Source organism: Prionailurus bengalensis, chromosome D4 (genome assembly GCF_016509475.1).
Source record: "Prionailurus bengalensis isolate Pbe53 chromosome D4, Fcat_Pben_1.1_paternal_pri, whole genome shotgun sequence".
Lineage (NCBI taxonomy): Eukaryota > Metazoa > Chordata > Mammalia > Carnivora > Felidae > Prionailurus > Prionailurus bengalensis.
In genome coordinates, this window is record NC_057359.1 from 45224589 (window position 1) to 45251276 (window position 26688).

Consider the following 26688-nt stretch of genomic DNA (forward strand, 5'->3'; position numbering starts at 1 on the left):
GAGAGAGGAAACACTGAGTCAATAGAGAATCATTGTCAAAGCTAACATCATAATTGTGTTATTGTGATGGTGAGATGTCACCATCTTTTCCGTTATCATCATCCTCTGGAATATTCATTTGAAATTATCTATTAGCTCTCCAAACAGTAGCAATGGTAGAAACAACCACTGCCTCGATGGCCAGTGGGGAGGGAGGGAAGGAAACTAGCTTACAGTGTGACCCAAAAAAGTTACCAAGAAAATTTTGGACAAAGTTGGTGTTAGAAAGAAGAACTTTTCCTCTGACTCTAAAAACTTTTTTAATAGACGATTTCAAAAATAGGTAGAACAGTATTATGAACCCTCATGTTCTGTCACTCATCCCAACAGCCTCTTAAAACATCCTGCTCCCTCCATAACCAACCCCCTGCCACGCTTGGAAGGAAATCCTGGACACTATATAATTTCTTCTGTGACTATTTAACTGTATATTTCCTTTTAAAAAACAACAGTAGTGTCATCATTATAGCTGGATATACGTGTGTGTGTGTATAATTTGTTTTTTTAATGTTTGATTTTGTTTTTGAGAGAGAGAGCAGGGGAGGGGCAGACAGAATCCAAAACAGGCTCCAGGCCCTGAGCTGTCAGCACAGAGCCCGACGCGGGGCTCGAACCCACACGAACCATGAGATCATGACCTGAGCTGAAGTCGGATGCCCGACCGACCGAGCCACCCAGACGCCCCTGTGTATACTATGATTTTTTAATTTTTTTAATTAATTAATTAATTTATTTTTTATTTTTTTTTCAACGTTTTTTATTTATTTTTGGGACAGAGAGAGACAGAGCATGAACGGGGGAGGGGCAGAGAGAGAGGGAGACACAGAATCGGAAACAGGCTCCAGGCTCTGAGCCATCAGCCCAGAGCCCGACGCGGGGCTCGAACTCACGGACCGCGAGATCGTGACCTGGCTGAAGTCGGACGCTTAACCGACTGCACCACCCAGGCGCCCCTACTATGATTTTTTTAAATGTACAGTGTTCAGATTTCAAGTTGCCTCATATTTTTTTTTATGATTTGTTTGGATGACCATCCAAATAAGAATTTGTTGTGGCTTTTACATCTTTTTACATCTACATGCTGTCCCCCTTACATCTACCTATCTCTGGCGCTCTCTTTATCACTCTCTTTTTTTTTTCTTGGACTTTGCTGCATGCGTGCCCGTGGTGTGCTTTCACTTCTTTCTCTGTGTTTCCAAAATGAAAGTTTGCTTTAGAAATTTGATAAGATTTATGTTCAGTTTTTGTTGTTACTGGGAGGGGTGTCAGAGGAAAGAAGACTTCTCATAGACGATAATATGTTCTTTAGTCAAGAGGGAAATAATATCTGACTGTTTGCTTTTTTGGAAATGTTAGCTGTTGATGCTGAGTGGTTAGATCCATTAATTCATTTGGAGTTTCAACATGGTTGAAATTCTATCATTTTTTCTTCCCTAGTTACCTAAAATATTGCGGTAAAGAGAATCTTCTCCATATCCATTATTTGGTTACCCAGCAGTACAGCCTGTATAGGAAAGGCAGGATATAGAGTGGGTTCTTTCTCAAATAAATTTGCCAAACTTCAAAATACTCAGCTTTTAGGGGCGCCTGGGTGGCGCAGTCGGTTAAGCGTCCGACTTCAGCCAGGTCACGATCTCGTGGTCCATGAGTTCGAGCCCCGCGTCGGGCTCTGGGCTGATGGCTCAGAGCCTGGAACCTGTTTCCGATTCTGTGTCTCCCTCTCTCTCTGCCCCTCCCCCGTTCATGCTCTGTCTCTCTCTGTCCCAAAAATAAATAAAAACGTTGAAAAAAAAATTAAAAAAAAATACTCAGCTTTTAATAACATCCTTCAGTGTTGATCAGTTAGGTTTTATTTTTAAAGAATTATAATGTGCTCATGGGTTTAGACTTAACTGAAGTATTTCGGTTCTCTTCCCTCTTTTTTTTAAAATCGGTTTTTGAGACATTATCTTTTCCCTGTTTTTGAGTCTGTTTTAGACCCATTCTTTGGAAGCACTGAGGGAGGGGGAAGGTGGGGGGAGAGAAATGTAAGTTTCAGAAGTCCCACTGCCACTTAATGATTTTCATATATAACAAATGAATTAAGAGGGAAGGGAGTGAAAGAAAATAGCATCTTCCAAAGGGGACTTCCTGTGGCCGCTCTGATCTTAAGTCTCAGGAACCATCTAATATTCCCTAAGGTTCTCATAGGAGTTCATGTGCAGTGTGGTGAATTTAGCTGCATGGTGGGCAGTCTTCAATATAGTAGGTACATCTCTGTTTACCATGCTGAGTACTTATCTTTTACTTTATTCTTTTTCTTTTTTTAAGTTAAAAAAATTTTTTATGGTTATTTAGTTTTGAGAGAGAGAGAGCATGAGCAGAGGAGGGGCAGAGAAAGAGGGAGACAACAGAATCTGAAGCAGGCTCCAGGCTCTGAGCTGTCAGCACAGAGCCTGATGTGGGGCTCGAACCCACGGACCACAAGATCATGACCTGAGTTGAAGTCAGACACTTAAGCAACTGAGCTGCCCAAACCACCCAGGCGCCCCTTACTTTAACTTATTCTATCAGGAGTCTTAAGTTGGTTTTAATATTGCAGTTACATGGATTAAGATGTATTAAAAAAGAAACAAACAAACAAACAACTCCAACAAAACCCAGCAGCCTCCCTTCCCTCAATAGGCTTATGTCATTGCCTGATAACACAACAGGTATTGTATTCATTTTATATTTTCTCATATTCCCTCCTTTGCTAAATGTGCGATCCCAGAAATGAAAAGCCTATAACCACAACTAGTAATACTATTCATATTAGCTTAGTTAGCAATAAATTAAATAACAAAAATTTTTAGAAAGGTTATTTATTTTTGAGAGAGAGAGAAAGAGAGTGCACATGAGGAGGGGAAGGGCAGAGTGTGAGAGAGAAAGGGAGGGGTTGCAGAGAGAGAGGGAGAGAGAATTCCAAGCAGGCTCCGTGCTGTCTGTGCAGAATCCCACGTGGGGCTCCATTTCATGAACCGTGAGATCATGACCTGAGCCCAAATCAAGAGTTGGACACTTACCTGACTGAGCCACCCAGGTGCCCCTTAATGACAGATTTTCGTAAGGAAGTTATCTGATACAATAAAAATCATGTGTAAAAATCGTGTAGTTAGAGAACTAGAAATTACTTTTAGAGGTCACTTCTGCAGTCAAGCAAGACGGTTAGCCATCTTCCATCCAACTATGGAGGGTGCCCGGAAGGGGTATGTCAAAGGTGACTCCTTGATTTCTGGCTTGCCTAACAGGTAGATAGGGAACATCAAAAGACAAGGTGTGTGGAAAGAGCAAGAATTAGGTTTTAAACATGTTGAATTTGAGGCACATTCCAGTACCGGAGCGGGAATATCAGGTGACACGTTATGCCCTGAATGTTCGGCAGAATAGGTAACCAGATCTTTTCTGCCCTTATTAAAGCCTTCGCTTTGATTCGTTAAGGAACTCTTCTGCATACCTGTGTACCTCAAACACAGGCAGCCTGCTTGTCTACCTACGGGCTAATTCCAGGTCCTGCAAACGTCTCTCGGAAGTCTGCTTTGTCATATTAACATGTTTTCGTGTCTGTGCCAAACTGGTGAAAGAGAAGTCCTAAATAAAGGACCCCGTGGTTATTTCATTGTTTATTTAAATTTCCGCTCATACTATCCACCTCGATCAGATTTCATCTCCTGTTTGTGTTCAGTGGCCCAGCTTCATCTTGAGATTCTAAATCTCCCCATCCCCTTTTTCAGGAATAAAAAAATAAAGGTAGTGCGTACTTCTTTGAAAACTCAAACAATGGCACTTGCAGGCGGTGAACGTAGTAAGCAGTAAACGTTTCCTTTTTGTCATCTTCTCTTTTCTTCTTTTAAAGAAATTTTTAAAATGTTGACTTATATTTGAGAGAGAGAGAAAGAGACCGAGTGTGAGTGGGGGAGGGGCAGAGAGAGGGAGGGAGACCGAGAATCTGAAGCAGGCTCCAGGCTCTGGGCTGTCAGCGCAGAGCCCGATGTGGGGCTTGAACCCACGAACTGTGAGATCATGACCTGAGCCAAAGTCAGATGCTTAACAGGCCGAGCCACCCAGGTGCCCTTCTTTTCTTCTTTTTTAAAAATTCACTTTCTCGGGGCACCTGGGTGGCTCAGTGGGTTAAGCATCTGACTCTTGATTTCGGTTCAGGTTGTGATCTCATGGTTCGTGAGATCGAGCCCTGCGTCGGGCTCCGCACTGATGTTGCGGGATCTGCCAGGGATTCTCTCTCCCTCTCTCTCTGCCCCTCCCCCCCCCCCCCCCCCCCCCCGAATGTGCGTGCGTGCTCTCTCTCTCTCAAAATAAACAGACAAACAACCATTGAAAAAAAAATCACTTCCTTTTTGGGCTCTGGTAAAAACTGGGAAGTGACGAGGCTCAGGGTAGGTGTCTGGTAGGTGTCTCACAGGTTCTACCAGATCTTAACTTGGTTCACTCTGGAATATAGAAGAAGCCAGGGTGATGCTGTGTAATCAAGTCCAGGCACATGCAATCAGGGACCAGCTAATTGCTCTGAAATTGGAGCCCCGTTTCTAGACCTGTATCAAAGATATTTTATAAGCACATACACTCCAAAAGCGTTATAAAATGGGATACTCCTTTCATACGCGTATTGTTCTAAAACTTGCATTTCCCTACTTAATAGGTATTGGACATCTTTCCATAGGTCTGTTTGCAGCTTTGTTAACGGCTAAAGAGTATTCTAGATTGTGAACGTATCGGATTTGAAATATTTCTCTATTGACAAACATGTTTTTCTTCTTCCATTTTTTAAAATTTATTTTTAACGTTTGTTGATTTTTTCTGAGAGAGAGAGAGACAGAGACAGAGAATGAGCAGGGAGGGGCAGAGAGAGAGAAGGGGAGACACAGAAACTGAAGCAAACTCCAAGCTCCTAGCTTCCTGTCCAAAGCCCGATGCGGGGCTTGAACCCACAGACTGTGGGATCATGACCTGAGCCGAAGTCCGACACTTAATCGACTGAGCCACCCAGGCGCCCCTCTTCTTCCATTTAAAAAAAAAATTTTTTTTTTAACGTTTTATTTATTTTTGAGACAGGGAGAGACAGAGCATGAACAGGGGAGGATCAGAGAGAGGGAGACACAGAATCTGAAGTAGGCTCCAGGCTCTGAGCTGTCAGCACAGAGCCCGATGCGGGGCTCGAACTCACGGACCGTGAGATCATGACCTGAGCTGAAGTCGGCCGCTCAACCGACTGAGCCACCCAGGCGCCCCTCTTCCATTTTTTAAGATAACAAATGCAGTATAAAATCTTCTTTTGAGTATACATAAGGGTAATTCTATATGAGGGGTTCTTAGAAGTGGAATTCATGGGAAAGCGGGTATGTACTTAAACATTTTTTTTATGGATTTAAAAATTCACGGATGCTGCCGATTTGTTCTCCATAAAGACTGAACCAGCAGGGGCATCTGGCTGGCTCAGTCGGAAGAGCATGTGAGTCTTGAGTCTTGACCTCAGCATAGTGAGTGCGAGCCCATGTTGGGTGTAGAGATTACTAAAAAGAATAACCTTAAAAAACATTGAACCAACGAATGCTCAACCTGAAAGTGCTTTTTCTCCCATTCACTCATCAATCCTGGATATTTTGAACCTTACTTTTCTGTGACTTGCATATCTCTATTCTTCGCTCATCTTTCTGTTATATGGTTAGGCTGCTTTCGTTGCTTTTCTTGTTTTTTGGATGTTAACGCTTTGTGTGTCTTATAGGTTTGTAAATATTTCATCTCATATTGTCTCTTAATGTTTTTTTTTCTCACCTGAAAACCCTCCCCACTCACTTTGCTAAAACTGCCTGGAATTTTAGTTGTAGATTGTCTTTTTCTGTTTGTTCTTTGTCACTCTTGAAAAATGTTAAAGACTTGGCTATACATTCTTTTGGTATTCATCCTGACCAGTTCTTTGTCATATGTCTCTTTCTGTTTCTTCAGTTTTTTTAATCCTTTATCTTTTTCTTTTCTTTTTTTAATTTAAAATAAGAACCTTACTGAGATATTATTCACGTATTAGAATATTGTCCTTTGAAAGTGCATATAACTCAGTCGTTTTGGGCATATTTACAAAATTGCACAATCATCATTCGTTATCTTAAAAAATTTTTTTTTCATGTTCATGTATTTTGAGAGACAGCAAGAAGAGAGCACGAGTTGGGGAGGGGCAGAGAGAGAGAATCCATGCTGTCAGCATGAATGCAGGGCTCAATCCCACCAACTGTGAGATCATGACCTGAGCCAAATTCAAGGGTTGGACGCTTAACTGACTGAGCCACCCAGGTACCCCTGGGTTATCTTTTAACTAGAGAACTTTGTTAAGAAAAATGTCAGAATATTATGTCTGAAAGTATTTCTTTTGTCTTAATGAATTACTCTTATTTTGGGGGGGGTGTTTAGACTTACTAAGTTATATAAACACTTTCCTTAGAATTCCATATATATTTCTTCAATCACTGTTGCAGATGAGAATGCTGATGCGAAATTAGACATGATGTCAGTCTAGTGATCTTTATTTTATATGTTTTATTTTATAAAATCTGAGTTTATAGGATTTTCCTTTTGTCTTTGGATTTGAGAAATGTCAGCAATTAATTTTTTCAGGAATCTTGTCTAGCACTTGGTGGCCTGTTTAATTTGGAGACATAAATTCAATGAAAGATTTTTCTATCCTGTTTTTGATTTTTGCTTCTCTAGTGGTTATTGTTTTCTACTATTTCACCATTTTGATTTTCAGCACTCATCAAGCGATTATTGTAACCTCTTTCTGCAATCATATAGAATTCAATAGAAATTTCGTTTAAAAAAAACTTGTTTTAAGTTTAGTTTGAGAGAGAGCAAGCGAGCGAGCATGAGTAAGGTAGGGGCAGAGAGAGAGGGGGAGAGAATTCCAGGCAGGCTCTGGAGCCCCAGATGGGGCTCGAACTCACTAACTATGAGATCCTGACCTGAGCCAAAATGAAGAGTCAGACGCTTAACCTACTGAGCCACCCAGGCACCCTGTAATTTAGTTGTATTTTTCAGTTTTTTAAGAAATTTATTTAAGTAATCTTTATACTCAGTGTGGGGCTCAAACTCACAACTCTGAGATCAAGATTTGCACACTCTTCTGACTGAGCCAGCCAGGCGCCCCAGAAATACAGTTTTTTAAGAGCAGATCTCAGAGACAGAGTAACAATGGCTGAAGCCAAGACCTCAGATACAGAAAACAATGGCTGTCTTTATGAGGACAGATGGAAAATACTAGGATTTAGGGTAGGTTTGGGTTTGTAGTTAGTTTTAGGCATATTCTAGGCTTGAGCATTTATGAACTCTGACCCTTGGGTTTGTATAGCCTCCTCTGTAAAGGGGGAAAAACATTACAATCTTTATGGTACGGTTACAAGTACTAGATTACCACAATTTATTGAAAAAACAACCGGGTGCTTTACTGACATACTCTCATTTATTCTTTATAACAACACAAGAGATGGGCTTATGATTCTAGATTGTATGGATGAGGATGTTGTGGTTTCTAGGTGTTACAAGTCTTGCCCAACATTCCCTAGCTAATTAGAATTAAAGCCAGAATTTAAATAAAAATTAATCTGAAACCATCTCTCTCAGGCCACTTGAAATATTTGAATAATTTAAATAATTACTCAATTGAATTTACTGTTTGAATGCATCTGTTATTTGATTGACGCCATTATTTTTCAAAACTTACAATCTATTCATGCTACATGCTTGCTTAAAATATAGTACAGACTTAATTTTCCACACAGTAAAGTCTGGATCCACAAATAAGACCAAACAAGATTTAACTTAAAGGTTAGAAAACCGGAGTTCAGAGGCACCTGGGTGGCTCAGTTGGTTAAGCGTCTGACTTTGGCTCAGGTCATGATCTCATGGTTTGTGAGTTCTAGTCCCTCGTTGGGCTCTGTGCTGACAGTTCGGAGCCTGGAGTCTGCTTGGGATTCTGTGTCTCCCTCTCTCTCAGTCCCTCGCCCACTCACACTCTGTCTCTCTCTCTCAAAAAAATAAACTTTAAAAAAAAAAATTAAAAAAAACCTGGAGTTCATTTATTAGCCTTAGTTTTCTGTGAATTAAATGCATATATATGATGTATGTGCTTTTCTCTGGGATTCTACTGCTTTTAGGGATGGGTGACCCAAATTGGTTAAAAATCATAGGTGTGTATGGAGTTTCCTCAAAAATTAAAAACAATTACCATATGACCCAGTAATTTCACCACTGGGTATTTACTGAAAGAAAATAAAGGCACTAATTAGCAAAGATATCCGCACCCTGTGTTTATTGCAGCATTATTTACAAAAGCCAAGATATGGAAACAACCCATGTATCCATCCATAGATGAATGGATGAAGAAGATATAATAAAACACACACCCTGAATACTTCTCATCTGTAAAAAAGATGGAAAGAAATCTTGTCATTTACAGCAACATGGATGGACCTAGAGGGTATATAATGCTAAGTGAAATAAGTTAGAGGAAGACAAATACCACATGACTTCACTCATATGTGGGATTTAAGAAACAAATGAACAAAGAAAGAAAAAAAGCTGAACAAAAAAAACATAGACTCTTAAATACGAGAACATACTGATGGTTCCTAGAGGGAAGGTGGGTGGGGGGGATGGGTGAAATCCTTTAAGGGACTAAGAGTACATTTATCTTGATGAGCACTGAGAAGTATATAGGATTGTTGAATCATTATATTGTAGACCTGAAACTAATATAATACTGTATGTTAACTATAGTATCAATAAAAAAAAATCATAGGGCTGTTATCTGTCTTCTCTAGAACTCCAATCACATCGAAAGCAAATTATTAAATAAGGAAATGTGAGCCACAATTGTGAGCCACATATGCAATTCAAAATTTTCTCATAGCTGCATTAAAAAGTAAAAGGAAACAGGTGATGTTAATTTTAATGACATAGTATATGCCCCATATATCGAAAATATTATTTCAATGTACAGTCAATATAAAAAATTACACATGATATTTTATATTCTTTTTGTCTCCTGAATCTTTAAAACGCAGTGTGTCTTTTATACACATAGCACGTCTCAGTTTGGATGAGCCACATTACAAGTGGTCAGGAGCCACATGTGGCTATCAGCTGATGTATTGGACAGTGTGGACAAACCTCTTGTCAGCTGGAAAACTTTAAATGTCATAAAAGAGTACACTAAATAACACCTCACATAATTGGCCCAAATGATACCAATGAATTAAGTCCAAGTCTTGCCCTAGCCTAAAGATAAAGTTAACAGTGACTTGTAACCTACCATATTCTGGATAGTAAATTACATAATACATGTTAAGCACTTAGGAGTATACTTAGCTTACAGTGGATGCTCCATAAATATTAACAACCATGATTTAAAAAAATACGGCCCCCCCCCCCCCCCCCATTTAACAAGCAATTATTTTTTTATTTCTAAGATTTCTTTTTTGTTCTCCAAGAAAACCTTATTTTAAAAGGGCAGGCTAATTTGTAACAACATGGGTGAACCTGGAGGGTATTATGCTACGTATTAACCCAGAGAAAGACAAATACTGAACTAGGTAACACTTAGTATGTGGAATCTTAAAAGAAAAAAAAAAAAGGGGGCGCCTGGGTGGCTCAGTCGGTTAGGTGTCTGACTCTTGATCTCAGCTCAGTCTTGATCGTGAGTTCAAGCCCCTACCTGTTGGCCTCCACACTGGGTGTGGAACCTACTTAAAAAAAAAAAAAAAAAAGCCAAACTTACAGAAACAGTAGACTGGTGGTTGCCAGCATCTGGGTGGGAGAAATGGGGAGAGGTTAGTCAGAGGATACAAACTCCAGTTATAAGATGAGTAAGTTCTGATAATCTAATGTATAGCATGTTGACGACAGTTAACAATAACGTATTGTATACTTGAAATTGCTGAGAGTAGGTCTTTAGTATTTTCATCAGAAAAAAAGTATGTGAGTTGATAGATGTGTTAATTATGAAATGATTGCCATAATCAAGTTAATGTATGCACATATCACATTGTATACTTGAAATATACTATAATTGTATTTGTCAATTTTACCTCAATAAAACTAGAAAAGATCACATTTCACAATTAAAAAAAAATTAATAGCAAGAAAAAATTAAAAGGGCAGGCTATTCTATTTTTCTCTTTCTCTGTCTCTCTCTCCCTTTTTTTTTTTTTTGATATATTATCCTCCTACCTCTTAGAATAAAGGAAAAATTTAAGATTTTATTCCCCACTCCCATTAATTTTATTTTATTGGGGGTTATTTGCCCCGAATGGTCCCCTGGCCCATTTTTTTGAGTGGCTAATCCATTTCATATGTCTGGTTATTATTCATGGTCTACTAATATTTATAAATGAAGGACTTAATTATTCAGCATGGGTAACTGATGTGGTCACTGCCTGCAATTATGTGGGCTGATGTTTATTTTTTCCTGATTGGTACCCCCCCAAGTGTGTGTAGGGAGGTGATTGAGAGGCTGGTGGTTTGATTCTTTGGCTCCAGTTCTCTTCTAAATATGTTGCCTGAGAGCTGTCGACTTTTAGGCCTCTTGGCTGTGCTGTAGAAAGAGGTGGGTGCGTGTGGGTGGTTTCTGTTTAGTGTGGGTGGCAAGTGTTCAATTATTTAAAAATGGTAGGGTTAAGAGCCTGATTAGAATATTCACTTTATATCTCTGGCATTTAACACGTTGTTATGTTTCTTTACAGGAATACACATGGCTTGCTAAAAGCCATTATGAAGTTATTACAAATGCAAGCTCTAAAGGAAGGACAAGGTGGGGAGAAGAATATTCGGAATTTATATACTATAAGGTATGCCTTTTTTTCTTTCTTCAAAATGTGTGCGACTTGTTAACTAAATTAGGAACAGATAATGCTAATCTGTTAAGAACTAGTTATTTAATTCGGCAGTGATTGTGGGTCTTGACCTCTCAGGAAGTTAGTATTTCAAAGATGCGTAAGATTGAGGCAGAGTTGAAAACGTGCCGACGTCACCATTGTGGGTTTCAGGGTTGCTTCCTTGGAATTGGAATCTGTTACCCAAAATTCTTTCTGCTCTGGAGAATTGTAACCATCTTCCCAATACTGTGAAAACTGTAGAGTTGATTGAGTGAATGTACATAAAGCAGGAGGAGTTTGGGTTAGGTAGGAGGGTAAACTTCCTCACTCTAAAAAGGAATAGGCCATTTAAAGGTTAATACCCGGGGCAAGGTTGGTAGTTAGGGGCATTGATTTGCCTTTTCTTTGTCCTGTGTGTAATGTAACATGGTAGAACTGTGTTAAAAAGAACATAGCAACACAGAAGATAGTAACAATTACAGTGAAATACATTGGATTTTATTGAGGAGTTTGGACAAGGGACAGCATCATACTTACTTGTGAAGGTGACCCTAACCATTGCATTGAAGGTCCCAGAAAGCCATTTCTTAAGAGAGTGTCTCTTAATGAATAGAGGGCCCCAGGAACTCTGTTCAGTTATGTGTCTGGAATATGCCTGTTTCAGAAGAATGAGAACGTGGGACCATAAACAAGGGCAGTGGTTCTGGGGGGCGAATGGCTTACATGGTGATCCAACAGGGAAAATAAGTCAGGTGCTAATGAACCGTCATTGGCTTGAGCACATAGCACCTGTAGTTTTGAGCATTTGACATCACAGCTGTCAGAAGCTACGAGAGTCTCCAAAATACCAACTGATACCTGTTACATATACTTCTGGTACTTTGCTTTTGATAATAAGCAAACAGTGTCTCCTGTATTACAATGATCTTTTCTGAAATTTTAGTGCTACTTATGATCTTTTTGATTTTTGTGAGTACGTTATTGAGAGTTTCTTAAGCCAGTTTTCTAACAAGGTCAGATTTTCATCTTATGTATTTTCTTCTTGACATGTTTTTTGAATGTCTTCAAACATACAGAAAATTTGGAAGAATGTAGTACAATGAATTAGTGAATTCATTGCTAACTTATGAGCTAATTCATAAATTAATTTATTTTTTTTATTTTTATTTTTTAACGTTTATTTATTTTTGAGACAGAGAGAGACAGAGCATGAACGGGGGAGGGCCAGAGAGAGAGGGAGACACAGAATCGGAAACAGGCTCCAGGCTCTGAGCCATCAGCCCAGAGCCCGACGCGGGGCTCGAACTCACGGACCGTGAGATCGTGACCTGGCTGAAGTCGGCCGCTTAACCGACTGAGCCACCCAGGCGCCCCTATTTTTAAATTGGGGAAGCAAAAGGAAAATTGTTTTTTTGAAAATACTCTGGAAACTTGGAGTGTGTAAACTTTTTCAAATTGATAAATATGATTTTTTTCTTCCTTTTTTTGTTTTAAACATAGTGGCGCTCTGTGAGATAACAATGTTTTCATTTCTGGTTTCTCTTTCATCCATTACATTAACCAGAATTGAACCTAAGACGAAGATGAGCAGATTTTAAATATTTCTAGATGAGTCATATAAACATCTGTGTGTGTGTGTGTGTGTGTGTGTGTGTGTGTGTGTTTAAAGAAGTTCAAATTCTTGGGCCACTCTTCTAGGATAGAAAATAATTCCATTTCATTGTTGTTCATTGGGAGCTATTTATTTTAAAATAGGAAAGTCATTCAAGTTTTAAATTTTTATGTAATAGTTTTATTGAGATATAATTCACATACCACAGGATTGACCCATTTAAAGTATACAATTCAACAGTTTTCAGTATATTCATAGAATTATGCAACCTTGCCATAATTACTTTTATGACGTTTTCATATCCTCCCACATTCCTCACCCATTAGTAGTCACTCCATATTTCCCTCCTCCCAGCGGGATATATATTTTTTAATGTTTATTTATTTTGAGAGAGCAAACAGGAGAGTGGGGGGTGGAGGGGCAGAGAGCGGGAGAGAGAGAGAGAATCCCAAGCAGGCTCTGGCTATCAGCCCAAAGCCCAATTTGGGGCTTCATCCCGTGAAATTCATCCCGAATTGAGTATTCATCTCGGATACTCAACTGACCGAGGCACCCAGACACCCTCCCAGTGTCGTATTTTTAATTCAGTGGTTTTCAGCACTGACTGCTTATTATAACGACCTGGGTGTGCTTTAAAACAAACAAACCTAGGACTAATCAAATGCCCCGGATCAGCTGAATCAGAATCTCTGCTGTAAGGCCTAGGCATTTGGATTTTTTTAAAAAAGATCCCACATGATTCTGATTCACAGTGAGTATAAGACGGTATGTCAGCTTGCTCTAGTGTGCATTTTCTTTTATGTTTGTAAAAATTTAAAATTCTATTCAAATCCCAGTTAGTTAACATAGAGTGTAATACTGATTTTAGGAGTAGAATTTAGTGATTCATCACTTATAGGGAACACCCAGTGCTCATGCCCTCCTCTAATGTGCATGCTAAGTGCCCGGGACCTTGTTGATTAAAGGGTTCTTTTTCTTTTTTGTAATTTTTAAAAATATGTATTTATTTTTGAGAGAGAGACAGAGAGAGACAGAACTTGAAGCAGGCTCCAGGCTCTGAGCTGTCAGCACAGCTGAGCTCAACATGGGGCTTGAATTCATGAACTGAGAGATCATGACCTGAGCCAAAGTCAGACGCCCAATCGCCTGAGCCACTCAGGTGCCGCAGGATTCTTTTTCTTTAGGTCTGGGATGGGCTCAGGATTGTCGTGTAACAAGCTCCCAGGTGATGCCGATGCTGCTTTCCACCGCTACCCTATATAAGCAGCGCTTGATCGGAAGCGGTGTTAGTGGTACCTGGGAGCTTGTTAGGAGGCTGAGATCTCTTAGTCTGTTTCAGCCTACCTGGATCAGCACCCTCGTTCCAGGTAGATTTTCCAGGTAATCCGTAGGCACCTTAAAGTTTAAGAAGCTCTGGTTCAGAGGATGGTAAAAGCAAATTTTCTATCATCCAAAGAGTTATTCTCCTTTTCGTACTGATTGTCCTTGCTGTGTGTGATTGCCAGACCTTCAGTCATCTGTAATGTTTCACCTGTTGTCCCGCTTTATAATTTATCATCCCCTCTAGTTGGTTCTTCTAACTTACGGTCTTGTTTTCAAAAGACAGTCGGTGGAAGGTGAGGATGGGGAGCCTCGTGTGAGGAGCTCAGATCGTACTGGATACATAAGTTGTGTCTTTAGAGGGGCGGCACATTAAGAGGTCCAGAATCAATCACCTGAGTTGGCATAATCCGGTAATGTTTATGGAGAGCCCTTATGTGAATGGCTGTTTGGCACTATAAATCAGTAGAGTGTAATCGAGTGTATAAGAGCCTTAAGTTCCTCCAGGGGGGATTGAGGATGGCAGGAACAGAGGAGAGGTGAGTCTGAAGAGCAGATTCCCCTCAAGAGAGCTATGATTTTACCTGAGTCAAGCATAAAATTGTCATGCTGTTTTAGAGCCTTCTTTGCCACACGGTGGTTAGCAATATCATTCCGCTTTGGAGAGGCGGCTGATGAGCTGTGTACGAAAGCATAGAAGGGCTACCCGGAGCCCAGAACTCCACTGAGAGAGGCGTTCCCTGGTTATGCTGGAAGATTAATTTAAAATGGAAGTTGTATGACAAATAATTGTAAGCTTTCTGGGAATGAAACTAATCTGCGTTTTGATGGTATTAAGGACTCTGCTAGCCTACAGCTTTGGAGTTTATGCGTTTCTCACTTCTCCTTGTCCTAATAGCAGATTAATTGGAATTCTAGCAAAACAGTCTGCGGTTATTTTAAATGGGTCGGTGCTGAATTGCACAAGTTGTGCCAGTATGGAAGTGAAGAGAGCGGGGCGGGAGCCCCCCCAGCATGAGCCAGCGGCTTCCCCTGGTTCCTATGAATTTCTCGAAGGCGCTCTAGAGAGGGTATTCTCTTTTGTTGAACCTGGAGCTCAGCGGTTCTCAAACTTTCTGTGCCTAAGAAGCGCCCGGGGAGCTTGTTAACAGGACCGCTTCTCAAGCCCTTGCTGGAGATGAGTATTCAGTAGGTTCTGCAGGAGACTTGGGAATCGGCGTGTTTACCCAGCTGCTCAGTGATCTGGATATAGGTCACCTGTGGCTCAAATTTGAGAACTATTGCTTGAGCCCCTGGGAGCTTAAAGGTACCACCTATGAGCTGCAAGGAGCCCCTTGGGGGCAAACCAGAGGGGATATTGAGTGGCTTAGTCCTGTCTCCTTGCCTCTGTTCCCTGCTTGGGAGGCAAAAAGTCTGTTTCCTCCTAAGCACCAAGGCACCGAGTTCATCTTGCCATGTCCACCAAGGACAATAGAGAGGTTGAGAGCAGAACCAGAGAGCATTTCTAAAGGAAAAGCAGGCCAGTGAAAGCAAGTGAAGTACACATGCGAGAGGGGATGTAAGAGATTTAAACTCCACCGCTCTATTCAAAGAAATAATTCTGTGGCCCTAGCAAGTTAGTGTTCTTCATGGTCAGATGATGCTTGTTTGGAGCAGGAGGGGAAGAGAGCCCTCCGCACCCTCTTGTAAAGCAATACTTATTTGCAGTGTTTGTAGTGTATGAGGAGCTCATCCTCAGAGGGTTTTTTGTTTTTTTGTTTTTTTGTTTTTTACTGTTTATTTATTTTTGAGAGGCAGAGAGAGACCGAGCACGAGCAGGGGAGGGGCAGAGCGAGAGACACACACACAGAGTCCGAAGCAGGCTCCAGGCCCTGAGCTGTCAGCACAGAGCCCAGTGCGGGGCTTGAGCTCACAAACTGCGAGATCATGACCCGAGCCGAAGTCGGACGGTTAACCGACTGAGCCACCCAGGCGCCTTCATCCTCAGCATTTTTGATCTGTTTGTTTGGAACATGGCTGGAAACGTGCATTTTAAGATTTGGATAGACCGGCGGTCTACTGACCATGCTTTGAGATCCATTAGAGTAGAGGGTATGTGGCTAGTAAAGTTCGTATCGCTGAGCCGGACCCTTCTTTAGTCTTGTGCCTTCAACAAGATTAAATGGGGATGTTTAAATGTGATTTCAGCGAATGATTTTTAGGATGGGGGTAGCTGGAAACACAACACAGCACATTTATGTTTCGCACAGGCTACGTGTGAAACTCTGGGTCCACGAGCCTCCACTCTGGTTGCCCAGTAGAGCCTCTGAGGGGCTTCTAAATATACAGGTGCCTGGGCTTTTTTTGCTAGAATGACTGGAGCGTTAGCCTCAGGCACTGGCGTGATTTTAGAGCTTCCTAGATGGTTTCCAACGTGCTGGTAGGGTGGAGAACTGCTGGCCAGTTGTTGACATGAGGCAGTAGGGGTTCATTGCTGCTAGACCTTCAGATGTTTCAATGGTAAGAATATTTTCTCTGAAATTCCTGACCACTGAATGCCGGAAAACAATTCAAATTTTTAAAAATACAGGGTAGGCAGACAAAACACATCTGTTCACAGGATGGAGTCCAAGTGCAAACAGGTTTGCAGCCTCTGTTTTAGGCACTTATCAGTTTTCCGAAACTTGAGAAGCTCTTCTTTCCTGGTGAACAAGTTTTTTTATTTTTTTAATAGTTAATTTTTTTTTTAACGTTTATTTTTGAGAAAGAGAGAGAGAGACAGAGAGCGCAAGCAGGGGGGGAGCAGAGAGAGAGACACACAGAATCCAAAGCAGGCTCCAGGCTCTGAGCTGTCAGCACAGAGCCTGAGGCAGGGCTCGAACTCATGGACTGTGAGATCATGACCTGAGCCAAAGTTGGACGCCTACTTTAACCTACTGAGCCACCCAGGCGCCCCAGTTTTTTATTTTTTTTAAGTGTATTTATTTATTTTGAGAAAGAGGTAGAGAGTAGGGGAGGGGCAGAAAGAAAGAGAGAGAGAGAGAGAGAGAGAGAGAGAGAGAGAGAGAATCCCAGGCAGGTGCTGCTGAAAGCAAAGAGCCCATTTGGGGTTCCAGCTCACAAATTGTGAGATCGTGACCTGAGCTGAAATCAAGAGTCGGATGCTTAACTGACTGAGCCACGCAGGTGCCCTTGTGAACAATTTTTTAATTACCTTTTTTTTTTTAAACTGCTATGTGTCCTTTAGTTGAGGCTTATTTTTCTTTTCCCCCTTTTGTTCAGTCTGGATTTCCTTTTGGTTAGTTTGAACTCCACGTTTCTGTAACATACCTCGATGTAAGTTATTTAAACGCTCTCCAATATTGACCATAGAGGAAGTGTGGCAGAGAACTGAGACGTAGTGGGCATGTCAGTCGGAAGGAAGAAGAACTAAACTAAATCTTTATGGTTCCTAAATTATCGAGGCTCATTTTCTCGGTGGCTTTGTAATAAGCCATGTTTTTCCCTCTTGCAATTTTGCCATGTGCTTCTGCATGTAGTTTTTCCTCTGCATATTCATATTATGGCAATCTTTTCAAGATCTCTCTTCCTTTAGCCGAAGTGAGGAAATAGCTGTGAATTCATGAGCAGTGACTGCTTGTTCCAGAATTCCGGCACCATTCTGATGTGCCAGACAGTGGCCGACATGCACAAATAGCAAATGTTAAGAATCTTATTTGTGGAAAGGTTCAGTCTGATCAACATCAAGCTGTACTTTCTGAAATCAGGGAATATTAAATGGTTTGGCAGATTGTGTGCTCTGAAATGGGTGATTAGGCCAATCGTCATGGATGGTTGTACCCTGAGTGGATTAGCTATGCACTCTAGATGTGTATTTGTTCATCTGTTTGGACGGTGTTCTGTTGTTTATTTAGATGGAGAGTTAATTTTAAGAAAGTGAAGACGTGTGTCCTAAGGGCTGAAGTACTTCTGAATTCATATTGATCTTTTTCACTTATCTCTTAAGGCAAACACATTTGTCCCTTAAGGCAGTCAAATAGAAAGTGCGAAGAGAGTCCCAAGGGAAATTCCCACGCGGAATGCGCCAAGACTGGTTGGTGGTTGTGGACCTCAAAATGTAGCTCCAGTTTTAGTTTGGCTGACTAGTTCTTTCTTAGCATTGAATTCCTTCTGCGTTTTCTGTCCGTTTTGAAGAATGCAGTGGAGTCCACCGTGGGAAGGACCCAGGAAGGATGTTCCAGATCTGGGTGGAAGCACGTGCCTGCATGCTGCTGTGGAAAAGAGCTGGTGCCCTGGAGCTGCTAATGGGGAGGTGCAGGGCTGGAGCTTTGTGTTGGAGAGACAGGGAGGCCGAGATAGAGGCCCGGGATAGGGGGCGTGGCCAAGAACACAGGACCGTGGCATAGACTTTGGGTTTTAGTTAAAGTGTAGTGGGGAGTTATCGGAGGTCTTTCTTTTTAAAGAAATTGAAATTATTTTAATTATTTTTAAAAATTAAAAAAAATTTTAAATTATTTGAAATAATTTTAAAGTTCCAGAAGGGTTGCACGAATGGTACAAAGGACTCCCTTACACCATTTACCCCGTGAGTGTTTTTATACTTTGCCCCATTTGCTTTATCGTTCTATATGAGAGAGAAAGACTGAGAAAGAATGAGGTGGGGGCTGGGGTGGGGGTAGGCAGAGAGAGAGAGAGAAGAGGACAGAGGATCTGAAGCAGGCTCTGTGCTGACAGCAGAGAGCCCAGTGTGGGGTTTGAACCTAATGAGCCGTGAGATCATGACCTGAGCCAAAGTTGGATGCTTAACCGACTGAGCCACCCAGGTGCCCCTGTCGATACAATTTTTAAAAACATTTGTGAGTAGATTGTATGTATTCAATACTGTGTATTTTCTAAGAACAAGGATATTCTTTTATATAGCCAGAGAACCGTTATCAACTTGAGAAAATTTAACATCGAGAGAGTAATTTATAGTCCATATTCTAGTTTTGTCCTCTCTCTTAATAACGTTCTTTTCTACCTTTTTCCTTTTTATTTTTAGTGTGTAGGATTTAGTTGAGGATCACATGGTCCCCTTAGTTGTTCTATCTTTTTAGTCTTTTAAAGTCTGGAACCATTTCTCTTCCTCTCTTTGTCTTTTATGACCTTGACATTTTGGAATGCCATAAAAGTGATGCCGTGTCCTTACCAGGATATCACACCTGGAAGCACTGATGTCCACCTTCTCCATCACTGGATAATTTTTTTTTAAGTAAACTTTACCCCCAGCCTGGGCTCAAAGTCATGACCGTAAGATCAAGAGTCACATGCTCTACTAACTAAGCCAGCCAGGTGATGATCAGTGGTGATTTTAATTTTGGTTACCCAGTCAAGGTGATGTCTTGTTTCTGTTAATCATTTTCCTCTTGTAACTAATAAGCAATCTCTGGGGAGGACTCTTGGACTCAAGCAGCTATCCTGCTCCTCATTAAGCCCACAGCCTCCCAACTAATTTTCATCGTGATGATTTCAAAGTGGTGATTTCCCTAGCCTACCACTCCTTTCAGATTTGCTAGTGGCAATGGAGAGATGGAAATAGTAGGGATTCCTGGAAATGCACTTAATCTATAGATTCTGAAACCCTGTGTCTAATAGATACCGATTTAGAAAGCTTGGCTGTCAGCCATTGTGGGTGCCTAGAATCTACATATTTAACAAAATTTCCTGATGTGGAAATAGGTTTGTGAATCCCTGGCAAATAGCTAAAATAACCAAACAACATCATGGTATTTCAAGGTCACATTAGAAAAAGATATACCTTTCTTTCCTTCCATGTCTTTATCTTTAAAATGGACATCGTCGGGGCGCCTGGGTGGCTCAGTCGTTTAAGTGGCTGACCTCATGTCATGATCTCGCGGTCCGTGAGTTCGAGCCCCATGTTGGGCTCTGTGCTGACAGCTCAGAGCCTGGAGCCTGCTTCAGATTCTGTCTCTCTCTCTCTCTGACTCTCCCCTGTTCATGCTCTGTCTCTCCCTGTCTCAAAAATAAATAAAACGTTAAAAAAAATTAAAAAAAAATAAAATGGACATTATCAGCCAGGTGTATTGAGGTAATGAGATTTGGATTTGAACTTACTTTCTCTGTAATACTCAAGTTATTATGATTATATTGGCACTATATTTTACATAACACCTGTGAATTTTTGTAAAATCAGGGAGAGGTTAGGGGAGCCGGGGTGGCTCAGTTGGCTGAGCATCCAATTGTTTTTGGTTCAGATCATGATCCCAGAGTCATGGGATTGAGCCCCATGTCAGACTCTGTGTTGAGCACATAACCTGCTTAAGATGGTCTCTCCCTCCCCCTCCGTCCCTCTCCTTGGCTAGCGCTCTCTCTCTCTCTCTCCATGAAATGAAATGAAATAAAATATAAAAAGAGGGGTGCTTGGGTGGCTCAACTGGTTAAGTGTCCAACTCTTGATTTTGGCTCAGCTCATGATCTCACGGTTTGTGAGATTGAACCCCTTGAACCCCGTGTTGGGCTCTGTGCTGACGGTGGGGAGTCAGCTTGGGATTCTCTCTCTCCCTCTCTTTGTCCTTCCCCATGTGCACACGTGCATGCGTACTTGGCTTACTCAAAATAAACGTTTGAAAAAGAAGTAGTTATTGTTATATGTAATGATGAATCACTAAATTCTACTCCTGAAACTAATATTGCACTGTGTGTTAACTAATTAGAATTAAAACTTGAGACACTAAAGGAAAAAATTAAAAAGAGTAGCTATTGTTTGCATTTTTTTGTAAATTTTCGTGTTACATTTACATTTTATTAATGAGGTCGCTTAGAATCCTGTAATACTTTAAAAACTTGACCATCTAAATCCTTAGGTTTTGTTTTGTTTTTTTTTTTTTTTTTGGTCAAAGTGAGCATTTTGCTTTTGGGGAAGCTGATTATTTCAATAATTGAATATATTATCTAAAGGGATCCCCTGAGATGTAGACGTTTGGTTTTATTTAGCATAAAATAAGCATGACGCCATTATTAAATCGTCTGTACTACATAGTCAAGCTGCCGTAAGGGATTGGAACCATTAGAACACATTAAGATATTTTAATTTTGCTGAAGTTACAGAAACTTCAGTACTTGGGGAGTTACCACTTTTGGGCACATCATATATAACCTTTCTTTGGGGGAGGGAGTAAGTAGCATTTTACTTTGTAGTTTTTGTGTTTTTTTTTTTTTTTTTTTGAAAGCGGGAATTTAACAAGCCTGAATTGCAACAATTACTTTAGATATACTGTAATTCACTGGTATTTCCCAGGTTTTGGAGGTGAGGGGTTGATCAGGACCTTCTTTGAGAACCCCAGAAAAGTTTTAGTCCCTCCATAGAAAATGTACACACACACACGAGTCCTCAAAATTTTGTGTATCATTTCAAAGGGATTGTGAATTCTTGCTTTAATGGATACATAGACATTTTTATAGAAAAATTATGAAAAAGAATATGGGTAAGAATATGGGTAAGAAGGAATTATCAGTGTCAGATCTGACTCTGAGAAAGCCCAGCAGAGTTAATGATAAGAACTAAGCAAGGGCAGTAACCGGGAAAGCAGAGCCAATAACTTTCCGAGGGCCATCTGGCTCTTTGCAGTTTGATTCTTTCTGTTGAGCTGCGTGTTTTGCTTCTGTTTTCATTTCCTCTTTTCTCTCCTTTTTCCCACCCAGGGAAGTCTTTGTTCACAGTTTATGGTTCTAATCACCTGGGGTTTACACTTGGGATTTAGAATCAGACCTAAAGAATAAGCTATACGTATCGTACAGTCTTCCAGTTAGCAATTGCCACTAGAATATGCTTTTAAAGTCTTCTAAACGTGGATGTTTAATTTAAACATTGCTATAGTAATTTGATGATAAATGTCTTTAAGGGCATAAAATGTAATATTTGTCTTATTAGCCTATTTATCTTGTCTCTAGTGTTTAAATTTAATGTAATTTTATTTTTATTTGTACATATTTTTTGCAATCATGGCATGTAACTTAATAATAGAAGTTTTGGAACCCTGAGTATTGGTTGCCCCACAGCCATTACCTTGTACTTAAAAATAGTTCTAAACTTCCGACGTTTGTAGACACCTTTGCATTAATACCCTGCCTCTCAAAATAGGGATCCTGGGGGCACCTGGGTGGCTCAGTTGGTTGAGCATCTGACTTCAGCTCAGGTCACGATCTCATAGCTTGTGAGTTCGAGCCCTGCTTCAGGCTGTGTGCTGACATCTCAGAGCCTGGAGCCTGCTTCCGATTCTGTGTCTCCTCTCTGTCTGCCTCTCCCCTTCTGGCTTTGTCTCTCTCTATCTCTCTCTCAAAAATAATAAACATTAAAAAAAATTTTAAAAAAAAAGGGATCCTGCAAAAAAAAAAAAAAAAATTTCAAAGAAATCTTATACTCTCCCTGTTTGCATTATGGACCCAAAGAAAATAGTCAAATTCGTCGACATTAGTGACTATGTCAGAATTAAAATACTTTTTGATCTAAAAATCTTCTGGGAGCTATGTGGAAAGGAAAAATACGTTTGTCTTAAAACACAAGACTATAGGATAATTCACAATTGTTGTTTAATTTTTCTTTTTTTATAGTAGTATGCATTGTGGGATCTTAAATTTCTGTTATGCAATTCTTTATCTTAAAATCTGCAGAGTGGTGTTTTTTTGTTTTTGTTTTTTGGTTTTTGGTTTTTTTTTGGTAAATCCCTTTTTGGCTTCTACCCAGCACTTTCAAATCAAAATTCAGAGCAGGTAGAGAAATGCTTTTAAAATGCATATCTGATGTAGTAAGTGCTATGCTATGCTTCTGAAAGCGCCAGGGTCACAGCTGCATACATGAAAATGCATGGTGACTGCAGGCATTGTTTCCTCACACAGAAAAGGCAATCTGTGTCTGTCGCTGAATTTATGATGTAAATCAAATCATAGCTTTTGTGTATTCAGAGATGGAGCAGAAAGGTTGAGGTGACCCAAAGGTTACAAATAACTTTTGCTTTTTTGATTTGCCTACCACAGGACTAATTTTTTTTTACTCCCTCTTTTCTATTAAGATTGATGTATTTATACTTGGGGAGGTGAATCTAGTTACATACCTTATTCTGTCATTGCCGCCGCGCTAGTCTAGTGGAACCATGAATTTATCATTCGTTCCTTCCCCCACTCCATTCTGTTAAGATGCGCGTACTGCTCTGTGCTGTTGACAATATTATTAAAGGGTGGGGAGCACCGAAGTATTAGGTACCAACTCTGCGTGCTTCCTCTGGGCTTTTTTTTCTCTGAACAATGTGGACTTTGAAACCACGTACTAGAGGCCCTATGATAAGTTGGTTTTTCAGGATCTGGTGAAAGAGTTTTTAAAAGGTGCTTTGGGGAAAGTGTGTGTGTGTGTGTGTGTGTGTGTGTGTGTGTGTATGTGAGTTACATTTACTGTAGCCATGCCTTGGCACCGAAAGGGAAACCTAACAAGACTAAGACCGGTCCAGCGTTCAAGCAGCTTTTGCTCTGGTTTAAGATAGAAACCTACCCGCGTGATCATCACAGCGGTACCCCGTTTATGGAGTATTCGGTGTGCTAGGTGCTGTGTTAGATGCTTTACTTACAATGGCAGTTAAACATGTATAAATCCTGAGATGGGAAAGTGTCAAAGACTGTACAACAGATGGGTTCATCTGGGGCAGAAACAAAAACCACACAGTGAGGGAGAGAGAAGAGGCCCTTACAGGCCGGTGAGAGGTGACCAGGTCGCCCGGTTTGTATTGATTTGTAATCTTTAGAAAAACAGTGCTATTCTCTTTTAAGAGGAAGGGAGAATCTCTTGGATGTCTCAGGAGTTAGAAAATTCTGACTTAAAAATTTGTACTTCTCTCTGAAATAAAAAAGCACTTCTCTCTGAAATAAAAAAATCTGGTATGATTTATCTCTTTGAGATTAAAAATGGGAGACCTCTTTTTTGAGGCTTGGATTTTATGAGATGTTGGCCTTAGAGTCCTATAAGCTCGGTCTAGAATTATTAACAGTTGAGAGCCATCCGTACCGCTTTCTGCCTTGACAGGGTTTGGTTCTACCTCAAGTCTGGAGCACTGTGAAGGTTAGGGCTTTAATGGGTGGCTTGAGTTCTCTACCTCTAGCACTGGAAGGTACTCAGTCTGATGTCCTCATTTTCCAAATGAAGAAACTTTGCCCACAAGAGGTTAATTCTCATGCCTGAAATCCCACGGTTTGTTGCGGAGCCAGAATGTAAATTTGGAGCTCGACCCTTTTAGTTCATTGCTTTTCCCTTTCCTGTCTCCCCTCCCCTCTCCACTCCTAGTCTTTTCCGAGATAGGATGGTGATGATGATACGGACGCACTGCTTGTATAAATGAAAATGATGACCGTGTCCCACGTGGGTGTTTGTTCTTCAGACCATTGTCTGCCACTATTAATTTCACAAGTGATCAGTTTGGTTGTATGGTCAACCCATTTATCATTTTGAATCCATTGTTATAGGCAACTTACGCTTATAACTTGAGTAGCCGGTTTGGGGATCATTGAAATTTTAAGGCATAACCCAGGTCTTGCTTGGTGTTTTTCTGTACCACTTCTCTTTTTGATCAAAAGTGCTCCTAATGAAGAGCAGAGGTGACTTGTTTAAGTTGCCGATCCTTCCATTTACCGTGACCTTTCTCAGCCGGATGTACTTGAAGGAAGTGGCATGGCTAACGAGCAGTGACTTGAGAGAAAGAAAGAAAAATCTTGAATAATCCACGAATTTAATAATCCTGGAATGCGTCAGGAGTGGAGTGAATTATACTTAGCCTTGTGACATTTTCAGTGCCCTAATTATAGTATCTTAAATAGGAAAATAACTATTTTCTATCCTACTCAAATTAGTGTGTATATTATTTAATACCATTTATGTTGGAACCTAATTCTATATTTTGGAAAGGACTACTTTTCCATTAGCTTTCCAGCAGACATTTTGTTTCTTTCTACTGTATTGTGTTAACTCTTGTGCTCCACTGTTAAAATTTGATTGGTGTATTTCCATAAGAAATCTGAAATTTTGAGTACGATCGATTGATTTTTTGGTTCAGCGTAAGGAAGGTGAAGGTGGAATCCTAGCCTTTTGCAGTGGCTCTGGGATGGTACCATGGTTTAATCGGTTTTGTGCCTCTGATAGTGCTTGTCCTTTTACGTACTGCAGTGCTTCTTAACCAGGGACAGTTGTGCTCCCCAGGGGACATTTGGTAATGTCTGGAGACGTTTTTGATTGCCACAACTATATTGAATGCTATTAGCATCCAGTGGGTAGAGTCCAGGAATGCTTTTAAATATCCTTCAGTGCATTGGACAACCCCCCCCCCCCCCCACCACCAAAGAATCATCTGACCTCAAGGAGCAGTAGTGCAAAGAGTGGGAAAACTTCACGCATGGCAGTTGCACCATAATGTATATTGAATTGCAAAATGCATTCACTCAATTAAGCATAAAGCTTTATATATTTGTATTCACTTACCAATTTGATGATTCACAAGGGAGAATTTAGCTCTTGGCTTCATTATGCTCAAAGTATTAAAACAAAATTTTGGCAATTATAATTGATTTTAGGTTCATTGTATTCAATGGGAAGAGTATGATATTATAATCAAATGTTAATCTCTAGTAAGATTCAATGTTCTTATTTTGGGCTTCCCTTCTTCCTCAAGAGAGCTTCTTGGAATCAATATTGCGTATTATTCTCTGCAATATTTGCACTTGGATCTGACATAATCAATTCTGTAGAAAATTTAATTATCCAGATGTCTAAATCAGTAATTAATCTGGATAATCCCTATTCTACTATATTCTACTTCATCTCATCTTTAGTGTAAAAGTCAGAGATACTAAATAGAATCGCTGAATCCAGCGGCTAGCAAGATAAGCCTTCAGCTTCATGCAAAAAGGCTAGAGTGGTTCCCACTATCCCAGTGAAGTAAAAGTTAAATTTTAGTGGTTGGTCCTATGTGCATCATTTCTGATCCTGCTTTAAAATTACTACCCTTTGGGGTGCCTGGGTGACTCAGTCGGTGAAGCGTCTGACTTTGGCTCAGGTCGTGATCTCACGGTCTGTGAGTTCAAGCTCCGCGTCAGTCTCTGTGCTGACAGCTCGGAGCCCGGAGCCTGCTTCGGATTCTTTGTCTCCCTCTCTCTCTCTCTCTGCCCCTCCCCTGCTCACATTCTGTCTGTCTGTCTGTCTCTCTCTCTCTCAAAAATAAATGTTAAAAAAGAAAATTAGAATTACTACCCCTTATTTCAATTGACCTGTTTTAATTTGGACAAAACTTAAATAGTAGATAGGAAAAAAAAAAAAGGGAGATAGATACTCAAGTTTTTTGTGGGATGAGGAGTCAGAAGCAGGCAGGGATGACGTATAAGCATGTAAGTGCTCTATGATCCCACACGTATGTGGTAATATAATACACAGTGGTGTGGTAATTTGTTGAATCGTCTTCTCAAATAGTCGTCAATACCACCATTAAATGGAGGATTAATGGATGGTCATATATGATGCGCCTCACTTCAGTATGATGCTTGGCGGGAGAAAAACCCCTACCTAAGATTTGCAGGTTCTCTTCTTTCCTTTGTATTCATGTTCACGAACGTGACCTACTGAACTCCGGCTCTTAGAAGTTCGGCCGATCTGACATTCCTAGGAGACTTTCAGGATTGGTAACATTTGTTCATTAATATCTGCGGCAACTAGAGTAGAAGCAATTCTGGATAGGTTTAAGTGCCAGAGAGTTTGGAATTTGGAAGTAGGATTTTGCTATGATTTCTGAGCGCTGGCAGAAAACGTTGGAGCGA

At 40.5% G+C, this 26688-nt stretch overlaps 1 protein-coding gene across 2 annotated transcripts in view; it reads left to right on the forward strand.

Moving 5' to 3' along the window:
- Nucleotides 1-26688, forward strand: part of FOCAD (focadhesin) — a 315705-nt gene that overhangs the window by 47444 nt on the left and 241573 nt on the right. For both annotated transcript variants that reach the window (XM_043565388.1, XM_043565389.1), the window contains one exon: nt 10803-10907. In XM_043565388.1, coding sequence (XP_043421323.1) covers nt 10803-10907 — 105 coding nt within the window. The remainder of the gene's footprint in view (nt 1-10802; nt 10908-26688) is intronic.